This window comes from Macadamia integrifolia, chromosome 10 (genome assembly GCF_013358625.1).
Source record: "Macadamia integrifolia cultivar HAES 741 chromosome 10, SCU_Mint_v3, whole genome shotgun sequence".
Lineage (NCBI taxonomy): Eukaryota > Viridiplantae > Streptophyta > Magnoliopsida > Proteales > Proteaceae > Macadamia > Macadamia integrifolia.
The window spans coordinates 19,176,904-19,202,505 of NC_056566.1; the positions used below are offsets into that span (position 1 = coordinate 19,176,904).

Sequence of the window (25,602 nt, forward strand, 5' to 3'; positions counted from 1 at the left end):
GTACAACATATAATCAGTAATTCCAGGGATGAGTTTGGGTGGCATCTCAGATGCATGAACGATAATCCATCATCAAGTGCATTCCTTTTTTTTTTAATGGAATCCTTTGTTAGGACATTGGTTTGTATGGTTTCATCTTGGTAAACTAGACATACCAGTAGAGTGCAAATTATTTCACAAATTTGTGGTAATTAGCTTTTTGTCTTCTGTGATCTTTTTTTATTTAGATGATTTAGTTGTTTTAAAAGGTGGAACTCGGTGCAACTGTAAGGTTGCTCCATAGCAACCTAGTGGTCGGTGGTTCGAGTTGGGAAACAACCTCTCTGTGAAGTGGGGGTAAGGCTGCATACATTTTAACCTTCCCCCAGACCCCACAGTGGTGGGAGCCTCATGCACTGGGTATGCTCTTTTTATGATTTAGTAGTTTTAAGCTCTAGCCATTGTTGTACATCATTATCTCATTAGTTCTGATTGGTTCATCAAGTTGTAAATTGTTATGAAATTTGAAGTATACTATTTGAATGTCATTGAATCATTAAATGAAATTTGAGCAAGTATTGCACCCACCCACCCGCACGCACTCACCATCTGGTATGGAGATAGAATGCCTACTGAGCTTTGTAGATCGTAGTCTGATGAAATTAGTTTTGCACACACATTGGTTCGATTTTGTTAACTGGTTATGTCTCTGGAAATTGAATTCCATCTAGCCGCCAATCCCAGTTGTTTACCTGGGGTCATCTGCTCACTGCCCTGCATTATGAGCTTTTCTTGATGTTTGAAGTGTGCAAACATCCCTTCATATGGAGGGCTGTGACTATCTAACTCTTTCACCGTAGCTATGAATCCCTGGCCTCAGAAAGCAATTATTTTGTTATGGGATTTTTTTTTTCATGGTCCTGTTCTGATATGAGTCCACTATTTTGAGCCACATGGAAATTTCAGGTTTAAAATCAGTCAAATACCCTCAATGTATGTCCATGCATACTTGCATTTTTCAGTTGTCTTTTTTTTTTGTCCATATACTCCATTTGGACTCAAAACTTTTATGTATGCAGGGGAACTTGGGTTCTACCTCTCCATAAAATCTGGGCCCCATCTGATCTGCCACATGGCTGGTATTTGGGTGGTTGTAGAACGTTTGCTTGGAAAGGGATATTTTATGTTTCTGCTTTTTATTCATAGTTCTGAAAGAATTTTTCCTAAAATAACTCGAGACTTCTGATACGTGGGACTTGGTTTTCCAGAATCCATACTCTGTCAACATACTTTTGGCTGGCTATGACAAGGAGACTGGCCCTTCACTATACTACATTGACTACATTGCCACATTTCACAAGATTGAGAAGGGGGCATTCGGTTATGGATCCTATTTCTCTCTGTCCATGATGGACAGACACTACCACAGTGGGATGTCGTTGGAAGAAGCAATCAGTTTGGTGGACAAATGCATTCTGGAGATCAGGACCCGGTTGGTTATTGCGCCACCTAACTTTGTGATCAAGATAGTTGACAAGGATGGAGCAAGGGAGCATGCTTGGCGTGAATCCATTAAAGACACTGATGTTTCATCAGCCTGAGCAGATGTTATTCATGTCACTTGGACCACCCACCCTTTTTTCAGTTCCTCCACAATGGGGTATTGTCCTGTTCATGGATCAAGCACTTTTTTTATGCTTTCTTTACTGTTCAAAACTGTTGAAATGTCATGTATACATGCATTATTATGGTTGAAGCCTCCAGAGGGGAGTTGAGCTTAAGGGGAAGGACATTGAAGGACTGCTGACTTGTTAGGCTTCTTTTGAAATTTTGAATTTTTTTGGTTGGGAATAGGAAGGATATATTCTATTTTAATCCCTTGCACCCTCTTCTCTCTGAAGGTAGGAGCGGTAACTAGGCCTTCTTATTTTGGAATTCTGAGTTTATTTAATTTGGAACCATTTATTCCATATGATCACCTTCCAAAAACTGAAAAAAGAAAAATGCTAGGACCCCAGGTCTTAGCTATCTAGTGGAAACCTCCTATTGCATGGCACTAGGGGTGTCAATCGGTCGGTCCGGCTCGGTTTCGGTCTGGGTTGAGTTGGTTTCGGTGTGGAAAAGCTGAAACCGAAACCGAACCAATAAGGAAATTCCGGTTTCGGTTTGGTTTCGGTTTCGGTGCGGTTTGGTTTGTCTTCGGTTTCTTAAATCGATTTGTAACCGGGTTGGTTTTGGTTTTTGGTTTAGTTTGGATTCGACTTTCCATACAAATGTATACAAAACTATGCAAATTTTGATTTTTTTTTTAATGAATTTTGGACTGTTTCGGTTTCTTACCGGTTTGGTTTCAGTTTCGGTCCGGGTTTTGAGCCGGTTTCGGTTTGGTTTTGGGTTCATCCGGTTTCCGGTGTGGTTTGGTTTGGTTTTGGGGTTGCAATACTCCAAACCGAACCGAACCGAACCAATAAGGCTTCGGTTCGGTTCGGTCCGTGTTGTTATCGGTTTGGTTCGGCCGGTTTTACCGGTTCGGTTTAGGAATTGACACCCCTACATGGCACTGTCCTGATCTTGGAGGCGGGACGGTGAAATATATAGATTTTACTTTCTTTTTTGTTTTTTGGGTAAAATGCTTTCATTTCTTTTAAAGCTTGTCAAATGACACATTTGCTTTTGTTATTAAAACCATAGTTATTAAATTTGGATTCGGGAATTATTCGGATGAAGAATTATTCAGATTAATGTGTTTCATTAATTCAACGATTCGATCAAAAAAGCGGAGATAATAAAATTCAAGTTCGGATTTGGGAATTATTCGTTTATAAAAATAAAAAAGTGGAAAAAAAATTCGAATGTTATTTTTCATATTTGCAATACTTGTTTCATATTATCTATTAATTATCATATGTACATAACATACAAATGATGTAAAAATTAAAATTTTAAATTTTAAAGATAAAAATATTATATTTAGTTCTTTTTTTTTTCTAAACTCATTTCTTATTACTCAAATAATTGAATCAGAGAAAGAGAGACTGAGAGGGGGGACTGAGCACAAATTCAATTAGACCCACATCACCCACCATGCATGTTCACCTTAAAGACTAGAGAGAGAAAATAACGACTGTAAGACTTAGTCAAAACAAAATGGGGTGAGAGATTTTTTTTATTTTTTATTTTTTTTAAGAGGTGTGAATTACCTCAGGAAAGATAGCTTTTTTGGTTTCTATTAAAAAAAGAAGAAAAGTAACATTAGGATAATAAATGCATAATAACCACATTATTTTCTAAAGGCTTATTGACTTATTCAAGATAAAGTTTTTTTTTTTACATGAGATAAAATTAGGTTATAATTTGGATAAAATTCTGTTCGGCCGAATTATTCGTGGATTTTAAAAAGGTCTATAAAATTCAAGAATTTTTTATTTGATTCGGACTCAGACAGAATTATTAGTAAAATTCGGTAAAATTTTGTTCGGCAAAATTATTCACGAATAATTCGAAGAATTTAATAACTAGGATTAAGACATGCGCATTTAAGTGGAGTGCAGAATAGATTTGAAATTAATTTCAATATTGAAATAGGTCCTGTGCTATTTCACTATTTCAGATAAAGTTGATTTCAATTCCTCATAAAAAGCAAAAAAATCATACCAAATGCAATAATTTCAATTTATGACTCCATGTAATTGAAATAGAAATCACACCAAAACGCCTTCAGTTTGAATTCAGAACGAGTGCATCTTTAGATTTCGAGGGACAAAATTCGTTTGTTTAATGACTACATTTTGGGTGATGAAAACATGAGCTTAAAGTACATTGAATACCTCAAAAACACAATGAATTGAACCAAAAAAAAAACGAAAAAACAAAAAACAAAAAACGAAAAACGAAAAACAAAAAACAAAAAGCAAAAAACAAAAAACGGAAAACAAAATGAATTCATTGTTATCCCTTGTGCTTTGCAACCCCGAACTGAGGAGTATGGTCATAAAATGGTTTAGTTTCAAATGGTTAGGTGCCCAAGTGTCTTTGAACTCGTTTTTTATTGCAAGGATACTTATGGTCATGAACCTTTCCAAGTAGAAGAGATGCCAAAGCAAATTGATGAAGCTGAATGAAAACCCTGCACGAGTTTAAAGATATAGCAATGGAATGTGTCCTTTTTCAGGTTTTTTCATATCATGAATAGTTTTTCTCCCAGTAAATACCATACCCTATGATGAGGTATTTTTAGATATTGTAAACTGGTCCATTTTGTTAGGTTGCTTTCATATCCTGTGAGTACAACTTGTAATCCAAAAGAGAAATGAGGATGATCATATTGTATATTGAGTGATCTTGAGCTATTGTATTCTTTACTACAATCTAAGATACAACTTCAATACATTGTGGTTCAGTGATGAGTTTCTCAAGGTGATAGTAGACCAACACAAGGAAATATCAGTCCCAATCTCCCACATCCCATCATGTCTGGATGTACAAAAACTTGTAATGGAGCTACAACTTGTTAAGAGAGAGGAATCTTGAGCCGTTAGTTGATTACTCTTAACAATCTAAGCTACAACTTCAATATAGTCTGGCTTGGTGATGAGTTTCTAAAGGTGTTATCAGACTAGTTTGAAGAAATTTCACTCCCCATATCCTATCATGGCTGATGACCTGCAGCTTGATCCACAGTGAACAAAATTGCAGTCAACCATGGTCCATGGCAACACAGATTTTATGAAAGAAGTTTGATGAGTCAAGTACCACATATTGATGAAGATGGGAACCAGAAAGAGCACAATTCCAGGTTGAAGCAGAGGGCCACTGTTGTTAACTGGCATCATTGTAGATGAGTCTGCCTCAAGTGCTGATGGCCTAGGTGAACTTGCATCTGATTTTGGTGGCAAGTTTATAGAAGGGGCTGAAGAGTTTTTTGAGCCTGCAAGTCAGTGTGAGTAAATTTAGGAAATGAGATGGGAAGGAGCAGGGTTTAAATTTCCTGATCAAATATGTTGAACATTTAACAAAATAACAGAGTTTCAGAATTCATATCCTCAAAACTTCAAACTTGAATGATGGCCAATGGAAAATTTGACTGATTAGAAGGCCAGAACTGAAAGGAAATAAAGAAGATAGCAAATGATTGCAATTCATACCTGTTGTGTACTGAAGAGGAGGTAAATTTGGAGACACTGTAACACATCAACAATTAATTTGATATTAGTAAATTAGTAATTAGTCATTAAATTCCATAAGAACACAAATTAGTTTGCTACCCAAAATAAGCATTAGCTTGGCCCAGCGGCTTGCAAGGACCCATTCCTCATTGAAAGGAAAGAAAACTCCCTTCGAAGAATCCAAGCCCAGTCCCATTTTGGTGATATAGATATTGGGGATAACCGGAAAAGTCAGGTTTTGGCGCCTGATTCATAATTCAAAATTCACAAACCCTTTCTTGTTCGAACAGATCGGCGCCTAATTTACGATTTACAAACTCATTTGTTCGAACAGATGCATGGGAGATAAAGTTTTGCTGCTAAAACGCTAAGGAATCTGACGAAGCATGGTCTGTTCCTTTTCCTATGTTACCTGAAACATGAATGTGGAAGCGCATAGTTGTTGCAGCTAGGGCTGGTATATCTTCTGGAGATTTTTATCGTTTTAGATCGTTATCAGTAGCTTTGGACTTACCGGATTATGCTGAATGCACTACTACCTCTATGAGCTAATTCATGAATTAAATCATGTTGCATTTCACCACCAAAGAAAAAAACTCACAGGCCACAACACAGGGACCCTGAGATCTAAAGCGATGCGATCGGAGTGAGATCTCTCCGATTTCATGGCGAGACGAAGAACCGTACACTCTAGCAATCAGAAATTTAAATGGGGAAAACTCAAACCAGAAATTAAAAAACACATCAATAGCAACTTGAAAGGAATCGGAAATCCTACCATCGCAGAGATGTTCCAAAGATGCCATGGTTGCTGTTGAATTAGTGGATTTCTTCGAAGAACAGAGAGATGACAGCGATAGAAACCTCGTAGCATTGAGAGGGAAGCCAAGGAGCGAAGGTTGGCGGAGGAGGTAACAGTAACAGACGGCGGCGCCGGTCGTGTTAAAGGCGGAAGAAAAGACATCGCAGCAGGTAGGAGGGGGTGAGGAGGAGATATTGTTAGGCGGCGATGAGATAAAAGGCAGGCAAGGGGACAGTGCCGTTATCTCATTGATACAGCCTTCGGTTGGTGACGCCGGCACGATTACCAGCAACGTGAGAAACAGAGCAAGAACGGCCGGCGCCAGATCTCTCGCCGGAATCCTAACCAGAAGTACATCCACCACTCCTTCCATCTAGAGAGAACTTCTCTGAGTCCGATTAGACTCTGACCTCCTTTTCAGTTCGTTCGTCCGTTCCTTCGTTGCCAAAGTGAAAAACCATAATGTTTGAACTAAAACCGTTTTATAGGCCAAATCCCGAATGGCGGGAAACTATGCTCCAAGATTTTAAAACTCGGGGTCAGTTTTGAGATCTCTCTCAATACTCGCAACTTGGGGTGTCAACTGTCAATTCCAAGCCTGCACCGGTAGGTCCAATCAAGCCCGACACATTTATGGCCCAACCTACACTGGCTCGATTAATAAATATGTTGGGCTTGAGCCCGACACATTTATAAATAGGTAGTACATGGTGTAGCCACCTAGCCCGATGGGCGTCCAACCGGCTAGACACATTTGCAAGTTTGATTTGAATCGACTCCTTTAAGCCCAACCTAGCCCGACCCCTCTAATACTACTTGTATTTTTTTTTTTTTAATACTATTTGTATTTAGTCCTAAGGGTATGTGATATGTATAATTGAGATGATAGTAATTGTTATGTGAACATTCATCTTTTTATACATAATTTAATTAATTTGAATTTACTAAATTTGGGTTATGTAGGCATAGTTTAATTGATTGAGTTTCGTGGGTTAAAGATCAAGTACTTTAGTTACTTTGTGCATCTTTGGCTTAATTCATTTTAACTATTGGATATTTTTCTTTGCTATGCCCATCTTTGCCTCATTTTTTTTGTATTCTTCTTCAAGCACATTTAATGGAATAATTTTAAAGAGGACCCGTTTAAAGTTAAATAAGTCAATAGCTAGGTTAATGCCCAATTAAGGCCCATTTATGGTAGTCCGATTAAAACCCGAGACCGATCGACCCGATTATTAACCGTACCATGTCTCCCAAAGCTAGACTCGTTTACTTAAACGGGCATTCACTGTGCAAGGCTTCCAAGTGGTCAAGCCTGATTAGGCCCGACCAAGACTGACTCGGCCCTACTCTCAACCATGGTTTAAAGAATAGGATCGGATCGGTCAGAATCGGTCAGATCGAATTGGTATTGGCCTTGACTGATCCCGATTCTTACCGATATCGTATCGGTGGATCAATATAAACAAGGGGTAAAATGGTCAAATGGCTTTAAACATAAAATCAGGGGTATTTTTGTCTGATCCAGGACCATCTAAATCGGTACTAACCTTGACTGATCCATTCTCGATATCGAGTTCTCAAACCAAGGTCTCAACAAATATAGAATCAACTGATCCGAAACCAATAGTTAAAACCCTGCTTTGTAACAACACTCTTCCTCTGCATTATTCCCAAATGTGAATTAGTATTCTCTGCTCATCATTAAAATCTCACCAAGATAAAATGATGTCATCAAAGTGGTTCAAAAGGATAATTTAGTCATTTAGGGTCCTAGATGGAATGGGATCCTCTCAAAATACGTCAATCCTTTCAGTGCACATCGAACTGCTGGGAGGCATTATCTTTGATGCACCTTTTTAGTAGTGTTATATTTGACAAAGGACAGAGTTTCTCCAAGGCCATGAATTTATTTGAGTGGTCTATAAATTGGAGGTGGAGGGGGTCTTTCGAGCCTTCATTGCACGGTGAAGGAAAACTTCTCCCGTTGACAAACGTATAAGATCAAAAAAGAATCAAAACTGGGTTTATTAATGAATTATAATACAGTCGCCAATCAATGCCAAAAAAAAAGAAGAATACAATCGCCAATAAATACTCAATATATAGAGGATACACACACGACTAAACAAAACCATTAATAGAATCTCAGATTTAATGGAACTTCAAGGCCAGTAATCCTATAACAAATAATAGGAGAGATGGTGAGAAACTCTGAGAGGGATTGGCAGATGATGGGGTCAGAACTGGACGGGTCCCTGAACTCGCCGGTGAAGATGTTGGAGTTAATCCAGTAGGGATTTCTGGTTGTGGTGCCAGAGCTGGAGATGTTGATTTAGGGACTGTAGAAGCTGCCAAACAAAGGAAGCCATTAACATCATAGATAAGCTCTATTGACACAAGACAGGAAGGATTTGCTAACTGTGACCTCTGCCCAGTGCATGAGGTGATCCAATTAGCCAAAACTAAATACTATATGAGCAGATTACCTGGAGGAGACAGAGTTGGCCCAAATGCAATAGGACCTACAAGAAATCAGTTATCATCGTTAGTTTAAACATTTAGGTTTCGTGCTTAGTGGGGCTGTCAAGAATTCGTTTTCTTATTCCTCCTTTTATAAAAGTAAGTTGGGTATGGATTGTCTTGGTAGTGAACGTAATACATGTAGGACGCTTTGGTTTGACCAATCCATATGGTACATCAGGTAGTCAATCAATACCTTACTATAATCTATCATTATAAGCATATAGCTGATCTGTAGTGGTGCGTCAAGTTGACAGTCGACACTTATTATAATTAGCCATAACCTGTCAATCTTTTTGTATGGATCCTTGCACTCGTCCTTATTTGAAGTATCTATATAGTCGACCCCATTAAGTTGAGATAGGGCTTTGGATATTATTGTTGTTGTTGTAGTGTAAACATTTAGGTCAGTTAGTCGATATGAGGTTATTTCCAACACTTCCCTTCATGGGTTTCACATGTTGCCCCTCTTTTAGGTGGGTGTACATGTGGCACGTATGACTTCCTCTTTTGAGTCTAGATTCTCTACCCATTTGGGGTGCTCCCTCATGAGACAAAATCTCCACCCAATTGACACAGCTATAAGTCCCACGTGGGTAAAGAATCTAGACTCTTTTGAGTGGCTATGACATATATGCCATTTATGATAGGCTTGGTCCTTTGATGTTAAATTGAAATGTTCAACCAGAAGCTTAAGCTATTAGGTAAAGAGGTCCAACTGATATATAAAGATATCAAAGATATAAGAATTAGTCGATGTAGAACTATTCTCAATAGGTGTTTCATATGACTATCATGGTACCTGGAGCAGGAAGAGGAGCACCAGAGGCTGCAAACAAAATGAACCCACAATTAGTAATCTTTACAAGTTAAACTGAATGCAGTGAAAACCCCAAAAAACAAGCTTACCTTTGCATTGAACCGGCACGCCGGACATGTTACAAGCGCGAGGTAGTGAGACGGCGAGAGTTCGATTGATGGGTATGCGTAAAGGAATATTTCCAGTAAGTACGAGACATGTACAATCCATGCTAGTGTTAAGAAGGGACCCAAGAGATCTACAACAATCTGAAGTTGGAGAAGATGAATTTCCTGCAGTACTTCCTGTGATGTAATACATACATGGAGTGAAGCTAGTGATCATAGTGCTTGTACATGATTTACTGGTCTGGCCTTGTACTGGAATCACAGACATCAACAATGTCATTGAAGAGATGGCAATGAAGCACCTCTTGAAACCCTTGAGACCCTCCATGATTGTAGTCCTAGTAAGAGGTATATGGGGCTATTCTATAAAGAGATTAATAGAAACAACTCAACAAGTATGAAATTGAAATGGGTGATAGTGGTGTTGGGGGAAGAGATGGGGAGGGAGGGAATTGATAAAGAGATAAGAAGAGTGGTACTGTGGATGGAAAAGGTAGATTGGAAGTGGGTTTTGGAGATCACCAACTTTAGGTAACTTTTGGTTTTTTGGATGAACTAACATCTATGGACTATTTAATGGATAACTGCTTCTTTCTAGCCTCTACTAGAGAAAGAGAAATTAGGTGGAGTTGGCATGTAAAAGTCTATGGTCTAAACTCTTGAGAGATCTTTTTTTAGGTGGAATTTCCCCATGTATTATATCACATATGGTCATTGGCTAGTTAAACTCGATTAAGGCTATGTTTGGTAATTAGGAAAAGAAAATAATTTAAGAGACATAATAAGAAAAAAGTCATTATTAAACAACTATTTTTTATGTGTATATCTCTCTTCAAAAAAAATGAATTTTTTTCTTTTCTTGACTTCCAAACATAACCTAAATGATTACAAAGCCTTTCTAACAATAACATTAAAAGAAAAAAAAAATCATTAAAAGAAGAAAACAAAATAAATGCATTCGCGCCAGGTAGGGGTCGAACCTACGACTTTCTGCTTAGGAAACAGACGCTCTATCCACTGAGCTACAGGCGCTTGTTATATATTTCTTCCGCATATATAATTAATATTAATTTTAAGAAAAGGAGATAGGACATTGGTGGAGTTTTACCCATTTTCAAGTCAGTACTAGATTGCACCAATTTTATGGAAACTGATTCACCCCCAAGGTTTCAAAAATTGGGAATTAGGATCATAATCAAATGCGATTGATCTTGATTTCGGCCAATCCAATATGGTTGTTCATACCAAGGAGTCTTAGAATTGACAAGTTTTCAAATCTGAGAGCCGATTCTAAGGTTTTTTAGACCGATTCCAATTAAATTTGAATCAAAAATCGACAAGAGCAAATCAAATCTGAATCCTTGATTTCATGTTTTAAAACATTATTCACCCCTGATCAACCCCATCTTGAGACTAGTCTGGTTCAACCAGTCTACTAGATCATTCAACTTGTTTAATGCAGCTATGGTCTATAAGCTGATTACTCAGAAAAGAGAAGGGATCAAAAGTGCCCCTCAAGGGTTAAGACTTTAACCAAAAGTGCAACTTTAATTTAAACCAAGGCAAATCTCCTACATTTGAGAAACCGATGCTTTCCTTGGCTTGCCTTTGATGAAAGTGAGAAGGAATTACCTATCCCTACCAACCCATATGCCAAAGTGGCTCTTTAATTTTGTCCTTATATTTGTTTGGGGAAAGTTTTTCACTATTATCTCAAATAACTAAGCTAAGAGATACTATTAAAAGAAAAATGAAAAAATTATTCTATAAGTCTCATCCAATTGTCAAAACCCCATGAATGAAGATATTCTATAGTAAACTTTGCACTCCACGTTAAAAATTGACGAATGGATAGATGATTTGTCCATTCTGACATTTGGACGAGAGGATAAAGTCTAGATTAGTCATATGTTAAATTTTAAAGTCTAATCCAATCAAATATTCCCTTCCATACGGACACACATGTACCAATACATTTTCGTGCACTCTCACAACTCTAAGTGAAAACATACGAAAAATGTTGAAATAGATGACTCAGATTAGTAATAATCGCACGTTTGCTTAAACTCTTTACTTAGTTTACCAAATTCTCCCATAATTTGGGAGTTGGCCAACCAAAAACTATTTTCTATTCTCCACTCTACACTCAACAAAAGCTGCTTCCAATTTAAATATTAGGCTACCCATCTCCCAACTCCAACCCAAGCAATACTGACGAGTGAAGGCAAGCACACACCTGCCCATTCACCGATCACTAGATAATGGGTGCAGCGGAAGGGAGGGAGATGGGTTTAGTTGCAGTAATAGCTGCTGTGACGATGATGCTTTGGGTGGGAGGTGCTGCGGGGCAATCCTCGAGTTGCACAAGTGTGATCGTTGGCATGGCACCTTGCCTCAACTACATTACGGGTAATTCATCAAACCCATCGTCCTTCTGCTGCCAACAGCTTTCGAGTGTGGTTCAATCGCAGCCGCAATGCCTCTGCCAAGTGCTTAATGGTGGTAGTGGTATAACTGCAGCATTGGGCATTACCATTAATCAAACACTTGCTCTTGCACTCCCTGGCGCTTGCAATGTCCAGACTCGACCAGTTAGTGCCTGCAACGGTAAGTAAACCTCGCATAACACAAAAGACAACCTAGTGTATGAAGCTCCTGTTACTACAAGGTCTAGGAGGGACAACACAATATAACACAACATAGCACAAAGTACATATTTTGATATTGGGGTCCTTCTAAGCGTCAGTATGTCTAGTGACGTATAATGCTTCACTATTTGCATTTGGTATGACATGGGTTAGTCCATGTGATAGAAGACCTTATATACATCTCAATACCTAAATTTTAGTCCTCTTTTTTTTTTTTTTTTTTTTGCTAACGATGGGTATCCAAGCCTTTGGCCTAACTAATTCCGCGAGCTCATACAGACTTCACAATCGCATGGACCGGGTCATACCAGGGTTGAATGAGAATCATTCAATTTTCACTGAAAGTAGTGAAGAACACTAAACACCCCCATGTAAGTGGCCCCAAGAAGGTAAAAGGAGTCAAACTTAAAACCACACGTTTCCTGAGGCGAAGTTGTTCAAACTCTTATTCAAAATTAGTAAGGAAAATTGTTCAAGCTCTTATTCAAAATTTTAGTATGCCATCAAATGGAGATGAACATAAAATACAATGGCATTTTTTTTGTAATTCCAGCCATCTCTTCTACTCATGGACAAACCCATATGACAAATAATGAAGGGTTATACTTCACTAAGCATAGTGTTTGGAAAGAGAACCCTATTACTAATCCCACAACAATTAGTACCTGTGGACTAATACCACGTTGAATGAGAAATCTCTTTCCTTATATACCTGTGGACACCATTCTCTCATTAGATCGATCATTTGAGATGAAAATTTACATTTATTTAGTCCTCTAAGCTCTCAGAAGAATGGTTGAACTGGTGATCACATCATGGTCACTAGCCACTAGCCACTAGCCAGTGATATTTATTTTGATAAGTACTTGAAAGTTGAAACCATTTGTGGACAGCTGTTAATGGACCATCGACTTCCCCGGCAGCGACGGAATCTCCGGTGGGTTCTCCAACAAGTAGTGTTCCAAAGGAATCCTCAAATGGAAATACAGATTCTACTAGTACTACTCCAGTATCATCATACACTCCTTCAGGTATAGGAAATACACAATGTGCTTAGAGAATATTTTTTCTTTCCCCTTTCAATTTAGGAGATACCAAATATGATTAAAAGTTGATGGATTGGATGCAGGAACTGGATCAAAGGCGGAGCCATCAACGGGGGAAGAGGCATCTGAGGGAGCTAGAATTAGCAAATCACCACTTCATCTTGTTGTCTTGCTTCTGATAATGGCTTCATTTGCTTGAACTCTCATTAGTTTTCCTTTGGTTCTAGAGACTTGTTTCTTTTTATAGGGTTCTTGATCCTGCTAGTGGCAGAGCGGTTGTATCATTTACCTGTTCTGTAACATTTTCTAGATAATTATCAGTTGCTTGATAAATGTGTTAATTTTGAAGTCGCTATGGAGTTTGGAAATCTTTTGTACCATTGGGCTAATGAATGATCATTTTAGTAGTGTTGGTGCCAAAATTGAATTGAGTTTTCTGTAACGGTCTAATATGTTGCATTAATCCATGGCAAATGGCGCATTCTACAGATACAAGAGGGTAGGATTGTTATCCAGGTACTTGTCGGGGTAAAATGGTTCTAAGTATCGGAATCGGATCGGCCATATCGTATTGGTATCGGCTGAGACCCATACCTGACCGATTGGATCGATGATCAATATCGTTTTAGGGGTAAAACTGTAAAGAAACTGACTTTTTTTTTTTTTTTAAGTAAGGGCAAAAGTAACCGATCTACATCAATTTGATCCAATCCAAATCGGTATCAGATTAGAATTGTTGATAACAACGATATCCAATACCTTAACTAAACTTAATGGGATCTGCTACATGGAGATTTCAAGCAAGGACGAGTAGAGAATCCATGTAAAAAGATTGACAGGTTATGGCTAATTATAATAAGTATCGATTGTGAACTTGACACACCGCTACAAATAGGCATAGGCTTATAATGATAGACTATAATAAGATACGGGTTGTTTACGTGATGTATCATATAGATAAAAATTTAATTATTTTTTATTTTTATCAAATAGTTAGGATCTCGTATGCGGGGTTTGGCTAGGCTGGTGAAGTGGCCTTATGACCAATCGGTTCAGTTGAATTAGCTTACTTGAAATCAAATCCTGTTGTGATTGACCTTGATTCTAGATGTTCCATATCGGCTAATATACAGTTCTTGGGATCGAATCGTTGGGTTTTCATATATGAGCCGATTCTAGGGTTTTTGGGACCTATTCGACCCCGAAAGTTTAAAATCCTTGTTTACGATCATTCCATGAGGTTAGCAAAACCCTAATTACCAAAATGCATCCATTGAACAATTTCAGAACCACTAATAGAGAGGTATTCTATATGTAAAATCCTTCATTCCTTGGGTGAAGAGATTTTCACTATAGAAGCTAATAGATACATGTGCAGTTAATCCTTTATATTTCTACTGAGTTTGAAGATTTTTTGGCTCATTTCTCAAAGAAAATGTAGCTTCTCTGATTCATGGATAACTTGCTATTTTTTAGGGGAAGGTTCTATTTCAGGCTTTCAACTACTCTGCCGTGGAAACCAAGGAAGTCACTCAATTAAGTCAAACACATTGGCACATGTCTCGAGGCATTTCAAGTCGTTGGATTTGAGCTCCCACCTCTATTGCACATTAGAAAAGCCCCACTCTTGTATTAGAGCTATTAGTCCTTTCCCTCTTCAATCTACCAAATTCCCCTTTTTATTAGGAAAAAAAAAAAACTTGATTAGTTGATTCCTCTATAATTCATGTATATCTACACTGATTACTTACTGACCAATCAATTTGATTAATATATAAACTGCTAGCTCTACCTGCTAATCACCATACTTTGTAAGAAATTTTTAAGTAATTTATATAGTCATTACTAGAAAAATTTAGATTAATGTCACTTTTATTTTCCTTTGCTTGCAACTAGATGGAAACCAAGGAAAGCAGCTTCAGTGTGGATTTTAAGCTTAGACCTGTCCAACTTAAGTATAATATCAGTTCACCGGCCTTTTTTATATATATTAAAGCTTTCTCTCAAGCTTTTGAATTCGAATACTATATACACTCACTTTCAGAATCTGAATTCCAAGATATAGCAATAGCACCTCCACAGATTAGGTATCAAAACTCTTTCAGACAAAGTTTTCCTTGACCGCACGGTGAACCTCACCTACCCCGCTTCCCCCCTCCTCTCTTCCCCATCGAATAGCCCTCAGGGCACGCAATGAACAGATTCGTGACCTTAGGGAAACTCGGTCCAACTCTTTCAACCTAAAGGCTACCTTCATTTAACAAGTCTCAGGTCAGAACCCATGAGATAATGTGGTAGTGAACTCCAGATAACCCTGGCTCATTTTTTCTGTAGAGGAAATTGCTCATCACAACCTATGGATTTAGGCAAACTCATGTGGAAAATGCCACACCATGGCCTCATTAAGATAAGTTTGAGTTTCTTAACAATCCACAAAATTTTGCCAATTGGCAAACTCCAATTGGATCTTATGACCAGGGGACATATGGGTCTACCGACTCTACCAATCTGATGCCATGAACAAAATCCTTGGCATGCACTGAAGAAATTGAATCTTTGGTACAAACCAGAGTCGATTTCTGTTTCACATCCATTTCTTTAGGAATATAGTAACACCACCCAGATGCTTCTTCCAAGGTATAAGAGAATAGTTAGCAGATCTGGACTTATCATTTATTCAACAGAGTAGTTCCAAGATATTCGAGTCCTGTCAGTGAAGGCCACAATACAGAGAGATTAGAAGGTGGGAGTAGTTCACCTGAAAAGTAGGCCAAGTTTGGCCACCAAAATAATATTACCTTCTCGTCTCTTTCTTCAAGATTCTTCCTTTATAAACCACACTAGCATTAACCACTAACCCCATTCTTCTCTTATTCTGCTCTTTCCATTCCCAAAGTCTCACTTATCCTCACATCTCAAACACATTCATTCCAAGCTACAACACCATCCACATCCAGTGTGTCCAACCAAGTCTATTGAAATGGCAAGAAGAGCCATGGAGATCATGGGTTTGGTAGCAGTTCTCATGGCCATGCTCTGGGCAGGAGCCTCAGCTCAATCCAGTTGCACAAATGCACTTGTAAGCATGTCTCCATGTCTCAACTACATTACAGGGAACACATCAACTCCATCGTCCTCCTGCTGCTCCCAGCTTGCCAGTGTTGTGTCGTCACAGCCACAGTGCCTGTGCCAGGTCCTCAATGGTGGAGGATCTTCGTTGGGGATCAACATCAACCAAACCCAGGCACTGGCACTCCCTGATGCTTGCAATGTTCAAACTCCACCAGTTAGTAAGTGCAATGGTAAGTGAAAAAACCTAATTGTCCTGATATATATGCAAACCCAACAAAACTGAGGAACTCTTGTACTAGTCCTCTAAGCTCACTCAGTCCAATACTCCTCTATCCTTGAAACTTGAGATGCCTCAGGTTATTAGAAAAAATCAAGGTTATTTACATTAAAGCAGCATAAACAGTACTCAGGATGGAATTTAATCTTATGCCAACTTGTCACTTATTGTGCGGCAGCTGCAGCTGCTTCACCATCATCACCTGCAGGAACAGCAAGCAGTTCACATAGCAGTCCATCAGGTATGAGAGAATTAAAGACAGGCTCACCAATTTAGATATGAGAAGTTATTTTGTTGAAAATGGAATTTCATTGTTCAATGTTTGCATCGATGCAGGAAGTGGAATACAGATTGTTCCATCATCGGATAGCTCATCAGATGGAAGCAATAGCAAACTGTCATTTTCTCTGTTATTCTTCCTCCTCTCCATTGCATCAGTTTCTTCCATCTTCACCAGCTTTTAAGTTCTGATTGTCCACTGTCGGCCCTGTCGCCTGTAGTATGTCCTACACATATATCCATGATTCTCTAAATTTCTTATTCTTGTTCCCTAGTTGAGTGGGATTGTATTATTTATTCTTTTGAGATGGGTCTTCATGATTTTGTACGACGAGCCATCTCGCTCTCCCTCTCAATATAAAGATGAAATATTAGTTACCGAATGACTGGAAAATTGGAGATCTGTAGATCCTGTAAGCAATTCCATGTTCATCATTCTTTTATTTATTTATTTTTTATTTGGGGTGTGGGGGTGTTGGGGGAAGGCAATTCATCAATCAAGAACCAAGGACGAACTGCAAGGAAATCAATTATAAGACAAGGGAGAAAGGAGAGATAATAGTGAATCAAAATTACTCACCTTTATTCAACCCACCCTCCCACCTCCAAAAAACCAAAAAGTGCCACAAGTGCAAACGTATCATTGGGTGCATGCTTTACATGTTACAAAAGAAAATATTCTGGAACTGGTGCAAAATTCAATTTAGAAGAATTGTTTTCAAGGTAATTGAGATTGATACATGGTGGAAAGTAGTTAAGAGTCTTAAAACAACACAGAAAACTGAAAAGCAAAGTTTACTGTACACTTTGCTACAAAATGCAAATACATAGATGAGATGCATCCTCAAGTAACATGCTTTACGCCACTATCTCCAGAGATGCCAGGGTTTCCCCAGGAGTGTCTCAAACTGCAAGCCAAACCCTAATCAGAATTTAGGACATAGAATCCAATGGCTAATCTCCAAGCATTCTCTGCGTATACCCGGCAATCTTTGTTTGTCCCAACCGGGAAGTCCAACCGAGCAACATTAAGTGATTGATGTAAATTTTCTTTTTCATCTGTTTCACAAAATGGGTAAACAAAATCAGTGAGCACATATCTACCCACTACTGGGTACTGAAATGGCTCCAGTGTCAGCATTCAACACATACGCAGAATGCTGAACCTACTGAAGTAGTGGACCATAAAAAATAGTATTCATGAGTTCATCAATATTTCTTTAATTACTGTTAGAGGATTATTAATCGCACATAGTAATGAGTATTATGTTGAATTCTAAATTTTTGTATGAATTGTAACCCCCACCCCCAAAAAATAAAGATAAAAATAATTTATGTAACTAGAATGTGATGTAGCCATAATGTCACTAGTCATGACCTCACCAGCATTTAATGTCCACTCCACTTTCTCCCTCTCTTCCAACTGCTCTTTTGCAATGCCTATATTCCAACGGCTAGTTCTCCCTTTCCCTATACGGCTATAAGTATTTGTATTGTGAAGTATAAAAAAGAAGAGAAGAATATTTTGATTCCAATGTAACCTCTTGTGGTGAGTCCCACTCTTGGTTTGAGTAAGTCCTCATTCGAGTTTGAGGCCTCTCTTGAGATGAGTAAGTCCCACACTTGGGTTGAGTGAGTCCCCAAGCGATTTAAAGTTAAGCGCTCATCTCTGACCCTTGTTATCTTGTACTTGGTTCCTATTTTTGGCAACAGAATTCTTCTGAATTTTCGAGTTCTTTTTTTTTAGCAGTATCAACTTGGTATCAAAGCAAGTTCAGATCTTTAGCTAGACAAGATGGTCACCCCAACCTCAAGGACAAGTTCTTTCAAAGTGGGGAGAATGATGTAATCATAATGTCACTAGTCATTAATGATCCCATGACATCATAATTCATAAGCATTTAATTCTCACGCCACTTTCTCCCTCTCTTTCAAAGGTTCTTTTTCAACAGCTCTATTCCAACGGCTCTATTTCAGCGGCTAGTACTCCCTTCCCTATATATGTTTGTATTCGGAAGTATAGTAAATAAGAGAAGAATAATTTGGTTCCAATAGCTCTTGTGCCGCGTCCCAGCCTCTTTCGCAGTCAAAACTCTCCTCTCTAGTGGGAACAGCCGGGCCAAAAGCCTCATTTCCTTCCAATAATTCAAGCGACTTAGTCAATAGAAAAGTCATCTCACTGAACATTGAATTATTTATGTTCAGTTTGTCTCAAATTCTTGACCTGTTCTGACATATTTTGGTGGCGACCCGAATGGGAAGTTTTTTGAGATCTGTGATGGAAGCCTAGGGTCGACCCGTGACCGGATTGACCGAGACCCGATGGGTCGACCCGCTACTTGGAGTACATAATGTATTGTTGTCTTGTTGAGAAAGTCATCGTATTTGGGGAGGGTTTCGAGCTAGGGCTTCAAGGCAAGTTTTCTCGCCGCTGTTTGGGTGTAATCTCTCTTCTACATAGTGAAACATCTTTTTCTTCGCCCGAGGACGTAGCACGCCACATTGGTGTGTGAACCTCGTTAAATCTCTGTGTTGTGCGAATCTATTGTCTATTTATTTTCGTATTTTTCTTGATGTTTGCACTAACAATTAAAAACCTCCTGGTGAGTGAGTCCCACTCTTGGGTTAAGTGAGTCCTTGTTTGAGTTTGAGGCCCTCTTGGGGTGAGTCCACAAACTACCTCAGAATTAAGTTGTCCTCTCTGACCCTTGTATTTGGTTCCTTATTATTGGCAATAGAATTCTTCTATATTTTCAAGTTTACTTTTTGAGCTGCATCAGCTGCCAATTAAAAATAAATAAATTTAGGAAACATTGAACTCATAACTCTAGCCGTTGTTACGTATGGCATGCTAAGCAATAATTAGTTCAACATTAAACCTAATTACCAAAGGTGTGACACATGTCAATCCAACCAATATAAGTACTAAAGTGAAAAAAAAAAAAAAAAAAAAAAACGTGTAATGCAATTACCGCAAATCCCATAAGTATGCCAGAAAGCATTCAATATCAAATTCAGTACACTTTAAACCTCATATTCTTTGGATTTGGTATCAAATACAAGAATTGGGTCAGCTATAGTAGTCAGTAGAGAATGATGACTATTTAGAACTTACAAAATGAGTCGCTTCAAGTAAGAAAACCTTCGTCCACATTAGAAAAGTTCAAGTACTATAGTGCCTCAAAAAGTTATGCAGCCCTCAAAATACTTATGATGATGCACAAGTACAAAAGTAAATGTTGAAGAGGAAACCTTGAGAATTAATAAGTTGGGAAGCTTGCATGATTGAAGCAAGTAGCTCGTTTAAGATGACACACTACAGAAAGGAAGATTATATTTAAGGAAAATATGAAAAATAATTCCCCAAAGTATAGAAATTACTTGCCCAATTTTTATTTAAGGAAAATATGAAAAATCAACCCAATTTTTATTTAAAATCTCCTGGTGTCAACATAGTTGTCACGGTGTCAAGGCAACCCAAGGCGGTGGAGGGATGGCTAATCGATTTGGCAGACTATGGCGCTGCCATGACGATCAAATCGCCCATGTGTTATTTTTTATTTTCCCTATTTTCTAAAGTTATTTTGTATGTTATAATATGGGAAAAGGATAGGTATGCTAGCGCATTACCTAGGAATAATGTATGCTAGCGGGATTTTAACCGTTAGATGAAACAAATAAAATCTCATCCGTTCATGTGGCGAGGTCTTACAGAACCTACCCAATATCGCTGCTCCATGGTATCCTTTGCCATCATACCGTGACCGTGACGCCGAAGAACTTCTTTGGTGAGTTTATGCCGGCGAAAAACTTGACCATGGGTGTCATCTTGATCCCCCAGAACCGCCTCTGACCACCACCTTGGTTCTGAGAACTTCTTTGGTTTACGCCAGCAAAAAACTTGACCATGGGCGTCACCTTGATCCGTCAAAACAGTCTCCGACCACCACCTTCGTTCTGGTCTTGCCCAACTCCGTCTTCGGAAGAAGAGGAAGCGAGCTCCACTACCTAGATCTTCCAACAGCGGGAATGATGAGACCCATCGAGAGGCTTGTAGTCTTTTCTATTCCACTTCCCCCTAATCCCTTTGTACAAACTCGATGAGATTCCTTCCATTATCGTCATCCATTTCTTCTACTTTTGTTCCTATTCGAATAACTCAAATCTTCATTTCTTCCTTTTTAGCAGAGAGAGGAGAGAGGGGAGGGGTTGGTGTTTCGCGAATGGCAATTGATGACAATCCATTCGAATAACTCAAATCTTCATCAATCAATGACAATCCATTATCGTCATCATTTTCTTGCCCTCCAAGATGTTCATCTCTGGCTACAACGTGGTAGAACTGGGTTTGGGATGCGAGTAATTTCAGCCGCCTTGGCAGAGTCCCAAGCTTCGCGAACTTCTCCATAAAATCTAATATTTCATCTGGGGTTTGGTTTGATTTAAGGAGAGAGAGGAAGCGCTCAATGTCTTTGGAGATCTTGGGAAGGCTGGAATCGAGATCGGAAGTGGATGAAGAGTCTTTAGTGGTTTCAAGGTTCTTTAGGGTGGTTGTGTCCTAGTTATTCTCATCGTCGTTGGTGGTGGTGGTGGTGGTGGTGGTGATGGTGGTGGTGGCGGCCTCTGTAGAGTTGTTGAGAGCGTCGGATTTGGATTCACCGGCGAAGGATTCAGATGCTGGAAAAATAAGGTGTAGCAGCGATGGATTGAAGCTTTGGACCTTTTCTCTCCATCCAACAGTTACATTTAGGATGAATAAATCCTACAGCTAATATTCCGCTAGCATTCCTAATTCCTAGGTACTACGCTAGCATACCTATCCCTCTCCCTTATAATATATACCCTATGACATAAAAAACCAATCAACATCAAGTCATAAAAATCAACATAGTCACACTCACATCAAGTCATAAAAATCAACATGACTTATTGGCATTTAGAGAAATGTTCTTCTTCTATAATAAGTTTTATTGGTCAAATGATTTCATTTTTAGATGAGACTTTTTGTATTAGGTATAACATAAAACTAGTTTTCCAACAAGTCTAAGATTACTTAAATCTGAGTTGTTATAACAAAGTTATGTTCCGGTCAAATTTATTTTAAAGTGTGTGAATGGTGTTAAATCGCCTGAACGCAAATAATTTAATTGACATCATAGTTGTCAAAAGATTATTTTACCAGATTTTTGGTTTTTAGCAATGTTCTACCATGATAAGATTTATAAAATTTTCAGAATTGAGAAAAATCTTAACATTTGAAAGTTGAAAATCACCCTACAACCAAAAATCCAATTTTTGTTCTTGGACGGGGGGTTGACTTTTTATCATTTTAAAATTTGATTTTTAAAATATTTTTATTGGATTCAAATAAGGGGTATTTGCTTATTTATGAATAATATCTTAAGCAAATGCTTAAATGGTATTTGACATAAATAAGGGCAAAAAATATAAAGCAGCATACAGTGCAATAAGGTGATAGTCGTCTAAGCCCCAGGCAAACCGCCTGGACGCCTTGACATCTATAGGTGTCATTAATTCAGTCATGGCGTTAGGTCCCTCCCTCTCACACACGCATCTACACCGATACATTCCTCACAGTTTGATGAATCAAGATTTTTCAGCTTACCTCTTATAATCGACATTCAAGGTGGATTCCTGGTTATGTTCTTTCCTTTTCTTCTCATTCTTTATTTTACCTTCATACCTGCTCCGCCAATAACCATAAGCTATCATTACCAGCCAAGATCCATCAGCCATCATGACCAACTCTAACCTTCCCAAACCATCAAACCTAGCATCCAGTTTCAAACTTTCATAGTATCCCACCAGTCTACAATAGCCAATTGCATAGACACCTAAGAAACTAAGCTGCAAATGATTGAATATTGAGAAGTATCCAGGAACCATAAAAAAGAACCTAGGCTTACGTACACCTCATATAACCCTCTAAAGAGAAGGGGAGGACCTACATTAACTGGAAGGGGGGACCTACATTAACTGGTCACCATATGAACATTCTTTTTCCTTAAATCCCTACAACTGAATCTTATTCAAGATTCAATCCCTATCCCAAACAAACCTAGTTACCCGTATCAAATTGAGGGTGTGGAATCACCATCCACATCACAAATTTTGTAGAGATCTCATATTGAGCCATTGAAATGAATAATTGTTTCATCCATGAGTTGATAAGTTCCAAACTCTATGAATTTGAACAGCCCATAATGGGAAATCAGTAAAGTGATCATTCTTGCTCCATAAGTTAAAGGTGACATTGGCATCTCTACTTCAGTGTCATCCCTTTGAACATGCAAACACCACAAACAGATACGTACTCATGCGAACACATAAATTTTATAATTTCTCATCCTGTAACAACAAAATTACCAAATCTTCTGTCACATCAAGTGTACAAATGGCATAGAAGGATTCGAAAAACTGACAACTGGAATGCTTTAATGTTTTATACCCAAAAAAGATGCCACGGCCAACCATAAACAGGATCAGAAACTTACAAATTAACTTGGCACTTCAATTATGTGACCGTGACCGCATGAACTCTTCTAGCCTGTCCCATACCTCAAGAGCTGCAGCCCTGTCCTGGTGTCTCTTATTCTTGCTAATCTGTGCATTGAAATTATACATGTATTAATCATGCAAGGCTCTTCCTTAGAAAAGAAAATCAAATGTATAGAATGCCCAAAGAAAAGAAAGCACTTGATGGCTTATAGTGTAGGGGCAAAGAGGGAGGAAAGAAATAAGAATAGATTCTTTGCGCACCGAGATGATCTTCACATTCCACTGTTTCACCATCTTTGCTGACTCAACACTGTCATCTTCAAAACGCATGAAAAACCCAATAACTGCATATGATTCAACAGATATTTCATCTTAGAAAAATGTTTCTCTATCCTGAGACTATTCAAGTTAGCTAAGAACAGAATGAACCTGAACTCCTTAGCAATTTAGATAGTGCCAAATTCATCTAAAATAAGTTATATGCAAAAATTATCTACCCATTTGTACTCTTTGAAGAATCACATAAGAGCAGAGTCTATCTACTCCTCAATTCCCAAATTCACAAACACCACCATATAATGCAAAGTTCTATACACTGCTTTCCAGACTTACTTTTGTTGAATATTTCAACATGATCCTTAAAAGGCCAATCCTTGAACTGCCATTCCTTTCCCAATACAAAAACTGCAACCACCCTATCCCAATCCTCTGCCTTCAAACTGGATGGTTTATCTCTAACCTCGTAAGCTGTCACCACCCGGTCCCGACTAAACTTCTTCTGCACAGTTACACAATCTGGCTTAGCTCCCTTCATCTGCTTCACCTTCACATCTGTTGGTATATAGACCCCATCTTCCAGAAACTCTTTCACATTATAAATCGTGATCAATGTCTGGAATGCACTAGGGACCAGAATTATCGGAACACCTTCACCAATCTTACTCCCCTTCAAATGCATCTTTGGCTTCGGTGTAGAATCATAACCCATATCCTCCCCATCTTTCCAAAACCCTAAACCTCTGTCATCCGCTCCCATCAACCTGCTCTTGGCCACCAACCCATCCTTTCTCTGCTGCGACTCCATTCGCTGTCGTTCCTCCTCCCGCCTCGTCGATGCTACAAGAACACTATAAAAGTCTCTATGCCTACACTCCAACAACAGCTCCCGATCTTTCAAGGGTCTCTCGCAAGACTTGATCATAGAGACATAATCGACCTTCTCAGGAACCCTAACCCTAGATTTCTCATCTTCGACTTCATCGGCCGGAGACCGAATTCCGATTAATCCCGGATCCTCCGGCCGATACTCTTCCACGTCGATAGGTACAGGGTCAGCGGCTCTGGGGTTCTGCGGGACGACAAATTCGATGGCATCGTTTGATGCAACTTTGCCTTGGAGGTACTCGAGTAAGGGTTTACGATCGGGTAGAGTAACAGCTGGGATCTTCTGCGTTCGAGCGTTCTGTAGATACTCAGTGTGCTTGATATGGTGATTCTTGACGTAATAAACAAGGGTTTCGAGGGTGTAGAGATTTCCTTGCTTGGATCGATACGCAGTCTCGGCTCCGCAGGAAAAGATGTAGTCGTTACCAAATCGGAATTCGTCGCCGACCTTGACGATTTTGTCCAACTCGCCTCGTACGGTAAAATCCCGGAGAGCAGATAAAGGATCCATGCGAGAAACAAAATGGGGTATCGACAATCGAGAGTAGCTTCGAAGAAGAAGATGGGTACTTGAGAATCGAAGGGATGCCGGAAGGAGTTGCAGAGAAAATGAGGGAGAAACAGGTGGCGTTAGAGGGCAAAAGCAGTGCGGTAAAAGTGGTCCAGTGTGTAATTTCTTCTACAAACTGAGGGTGTATTTGGAAACGAATTGAGAAAGCCGTTGCTGTGACAGTGTGACGTAGGGGTGTCAATTCCTAAACCGAACCGGTAAAACCGGCCGGACCGAACCGATAACAACCCGGACCGAACCGAACCGAATCCTTATTGGTTCGGTTCGGTTTCAAGTATTGTAACCCCAAAACCAAACCGAACCGCACCGGAAACCGGATGAACCCGAAACCAAACCGAAACCGGCTCAAAACCCGGACCGAAACCGAAACACTCCAAAATTCATTAAAAAAATTTAAATTTGAATAGTTTTATATACATTTGTATGGAAAATCGAATTCAAACTAGACCAAAAATCAAAACCAACCCGGTTACAAATCGATTTAAGAAATCAAAGTTCAACAATTCATCATTTGGTTGTTTCCTAATGGCTTCATACCGGTTTAAAAAACCGATCCAAACCGAAATGAACCTAATAAATCCAAACCGGTACCAACCCGAACCCAAACCGCACCGAAACCGACACCGGACC

General features: G+C 39.0%; 6 protein-coding genes, 1 long non-coding RNA gene and 1 other non-coding gene across 12 annotated transcripts in view; 3 read left to right on the forward strand and 5 right to left on the reverse strand.

Annotated features, from left to right (window-relative positions):
- LOC122092431 (proteasome subunit beta type-2-A-like) overlaps positions 1–1,854 on the forward strand; it is an 8,175-nt gene extending 6,321 nt beyond the window's left edge. The window contains exon 3 of the mRNA XM_042662746.1: positions 1,248–1,854. Coding sequence (XP_042518680.1) covers positions 1,248–1,580 — 333 coding nt within the window. The 3' untranslated portion in view covers positions 1,581–1,854. The remainder of the gene's footprint in view (positions 1–1,247) is intronic.
- Positions 1,855–4,278: 2,424 nt separating this feature from the next.
- Positions 4,279–6,411, reverse strand: LOC122091241 (non-specific lipid transfer protein GPI-anchored 25). 3 transcript variants are annotated; one of them, XM_042661101.1, is made up of 4 exons: positions 5,923–6,411; positions 5,124–5,159; positions 4,732–4,906; positions 4,279–4,647 (listed from the first exon to the last, which is right to left on the reverse strand). In XM_042661101.1, the coding sequence occupies exons 1-4, from the start codon at positions 6,317–6,319 to the stop codon at positions 4,611–4,613; spliced, it is 645 nt and encodes a 214-aa protein (XP_042517035.1). In that variant the 5' UTR covers positions 6,320–6,411; the 3' UTR covers positions 4,279–4,610. The 3 variants fall into 3 exon arrangements, with proteins under 3 accessions (XP_042517035.1, XP_042517036.1, XP_042517034.1); XM_042661102.1 differs by having other exon boundaries at positions 4,279–4,641; positions 5,923–6,409; XM_042661100.1 differs by having other exon boundaries at positions 4,279–4,906; positions 5,923–6,410.
- A 1,534-nt stretch (positions 6,412–7,945) lies between these two features.
- On the reverse strand, positions 7,946–9,840 carry LOC122092150 (non-specific lipid transfer protein GPI-anchored 20). The gene is made up of 4 exons (XM_042662483.1): positions 9,379–9,840; positions 9,272–9,298; positions 8,436–8,471; positions 7,946–8,297 (listed from the first exon to the last, which is right to left on the reverse strand). Exons 1-4 carry the CDS (start codon positions 9,722–9,724, stop codon positions 8,101–8,103), a joined length of 606 nt encoding a protein of 201 aa, XP_042518417.1. The 5' UTR covers positions 9,725–9,840; the 3' UTR covers positions 7,946–8,100.
- A 515-nt stretch (positions 9,841–10,355) lies between these two features.
- Positions 10,356–10,428, reverse strand: TRNAR-CCU. Its single transcript has one exon. It is a non-coding gene; the product is annotated as a tRNA-Arg (tRNA).
- Positions 10,429–11,599: 1,171 nt separating this feature from the next.
- Positions 11,600–13,512, forward strand: LOC122091327 (non-specific lipid transfer protein GPI-anchored 5-like). Its single transcript, XM_042661196.1, has 3 exons — positions 11,600–12,003; positions 12,938–13,075; positions 13,174–13,512. The coding sequence occupies exons 1-3, from the start codon at positions 11,658–11,660 to the stop codon at positions 13,287–13,289; spliced, it is 600 nt and encodes a 199-aa protein (XP_042517130.1). The 5' UTR covers positions 11,600–11,657; the 3' UTR covers positions 13,290–13,512.
- Positions 13,513–15,730: 2,218 nt separating this feature from the next.
- On the reverse strand, positions 15,731–16,025 carry LOC122091547. The gene is made up of 2 exons (XR_006143961.1): positions 15,889–16,025; positions 15,731–15,797 (listed from the first exon to the last, which is right to left on the reverse strand). It is a non-coding gene; the product is annotated as an uncharacterized LOC122091547 (long non-coding RNA).
- Positions 15,828–17,101, forward strand: LOC122091546 (non-specific lipid transfer protein GPI-anchored 5-like). Its single transcript, XM_042661561.1, has 3 exons — positions 15,828–16,392; positions 16,618–16,680; positions 16,776–17,101. Exons 1-3 carry the CDS (start codon positions 16,071–16,073, stop codon positions 16,901–16,903), a joined length of 513 nt encoding a protein of 170 aa, XP_042517495.1. The 5' UTR covers positions 15,828–16,070; the 3' UTR covers positions 16,904–17,101.
- Positions 16,456–25,101, reverse strand: LOC122091544 (protein CDC73 homolog). Of its 3 annotated transcripts, XR_006143960.1 has the most exons (5): positions 23,850–25,101; positions 23,499–23,581; positions 23,234–23,342; positions 22,345–22,422; positions 17,395–17,777 (listed from the first exon to the last, which is right to left on the reverse strand). XR_006143960.1 is itself a non-coding variant. In XM_042661560.1 (4 exons), the coding sequence occupies exons 1-3, from the start codon at positions 24,910–24,912 to the stop codon at positions 23,250–23,252; spliced, it is 1,239 nt and encodes a 412-aa protein (XP_042517494.1). In that variant the 5' UTR covers positions 24,913–25,100; the 3' UTR covers positions 16,456–16,641; positions 23,234–23,249. The 3 variants fall into 3 exon arrangements, 2 of the variants coding, with proteins under 2 accessions (XP_042517494.1, XP_042517493.1); XM_042661560.1 differs by lacking the exons at positions 17,395–17,777; positions 22,345–22,422 and adding an exon at positions 16,456–16,641 and having other exon boundaries at positions 23,850–25,100; XM_042661559.1 differs by lacking the exon at positions 22,345–22,422 and having other exon boundaries at positions 23,850–25,098.
- Positions 25,102–25,602: the final 501 nt, after the last annotated feature.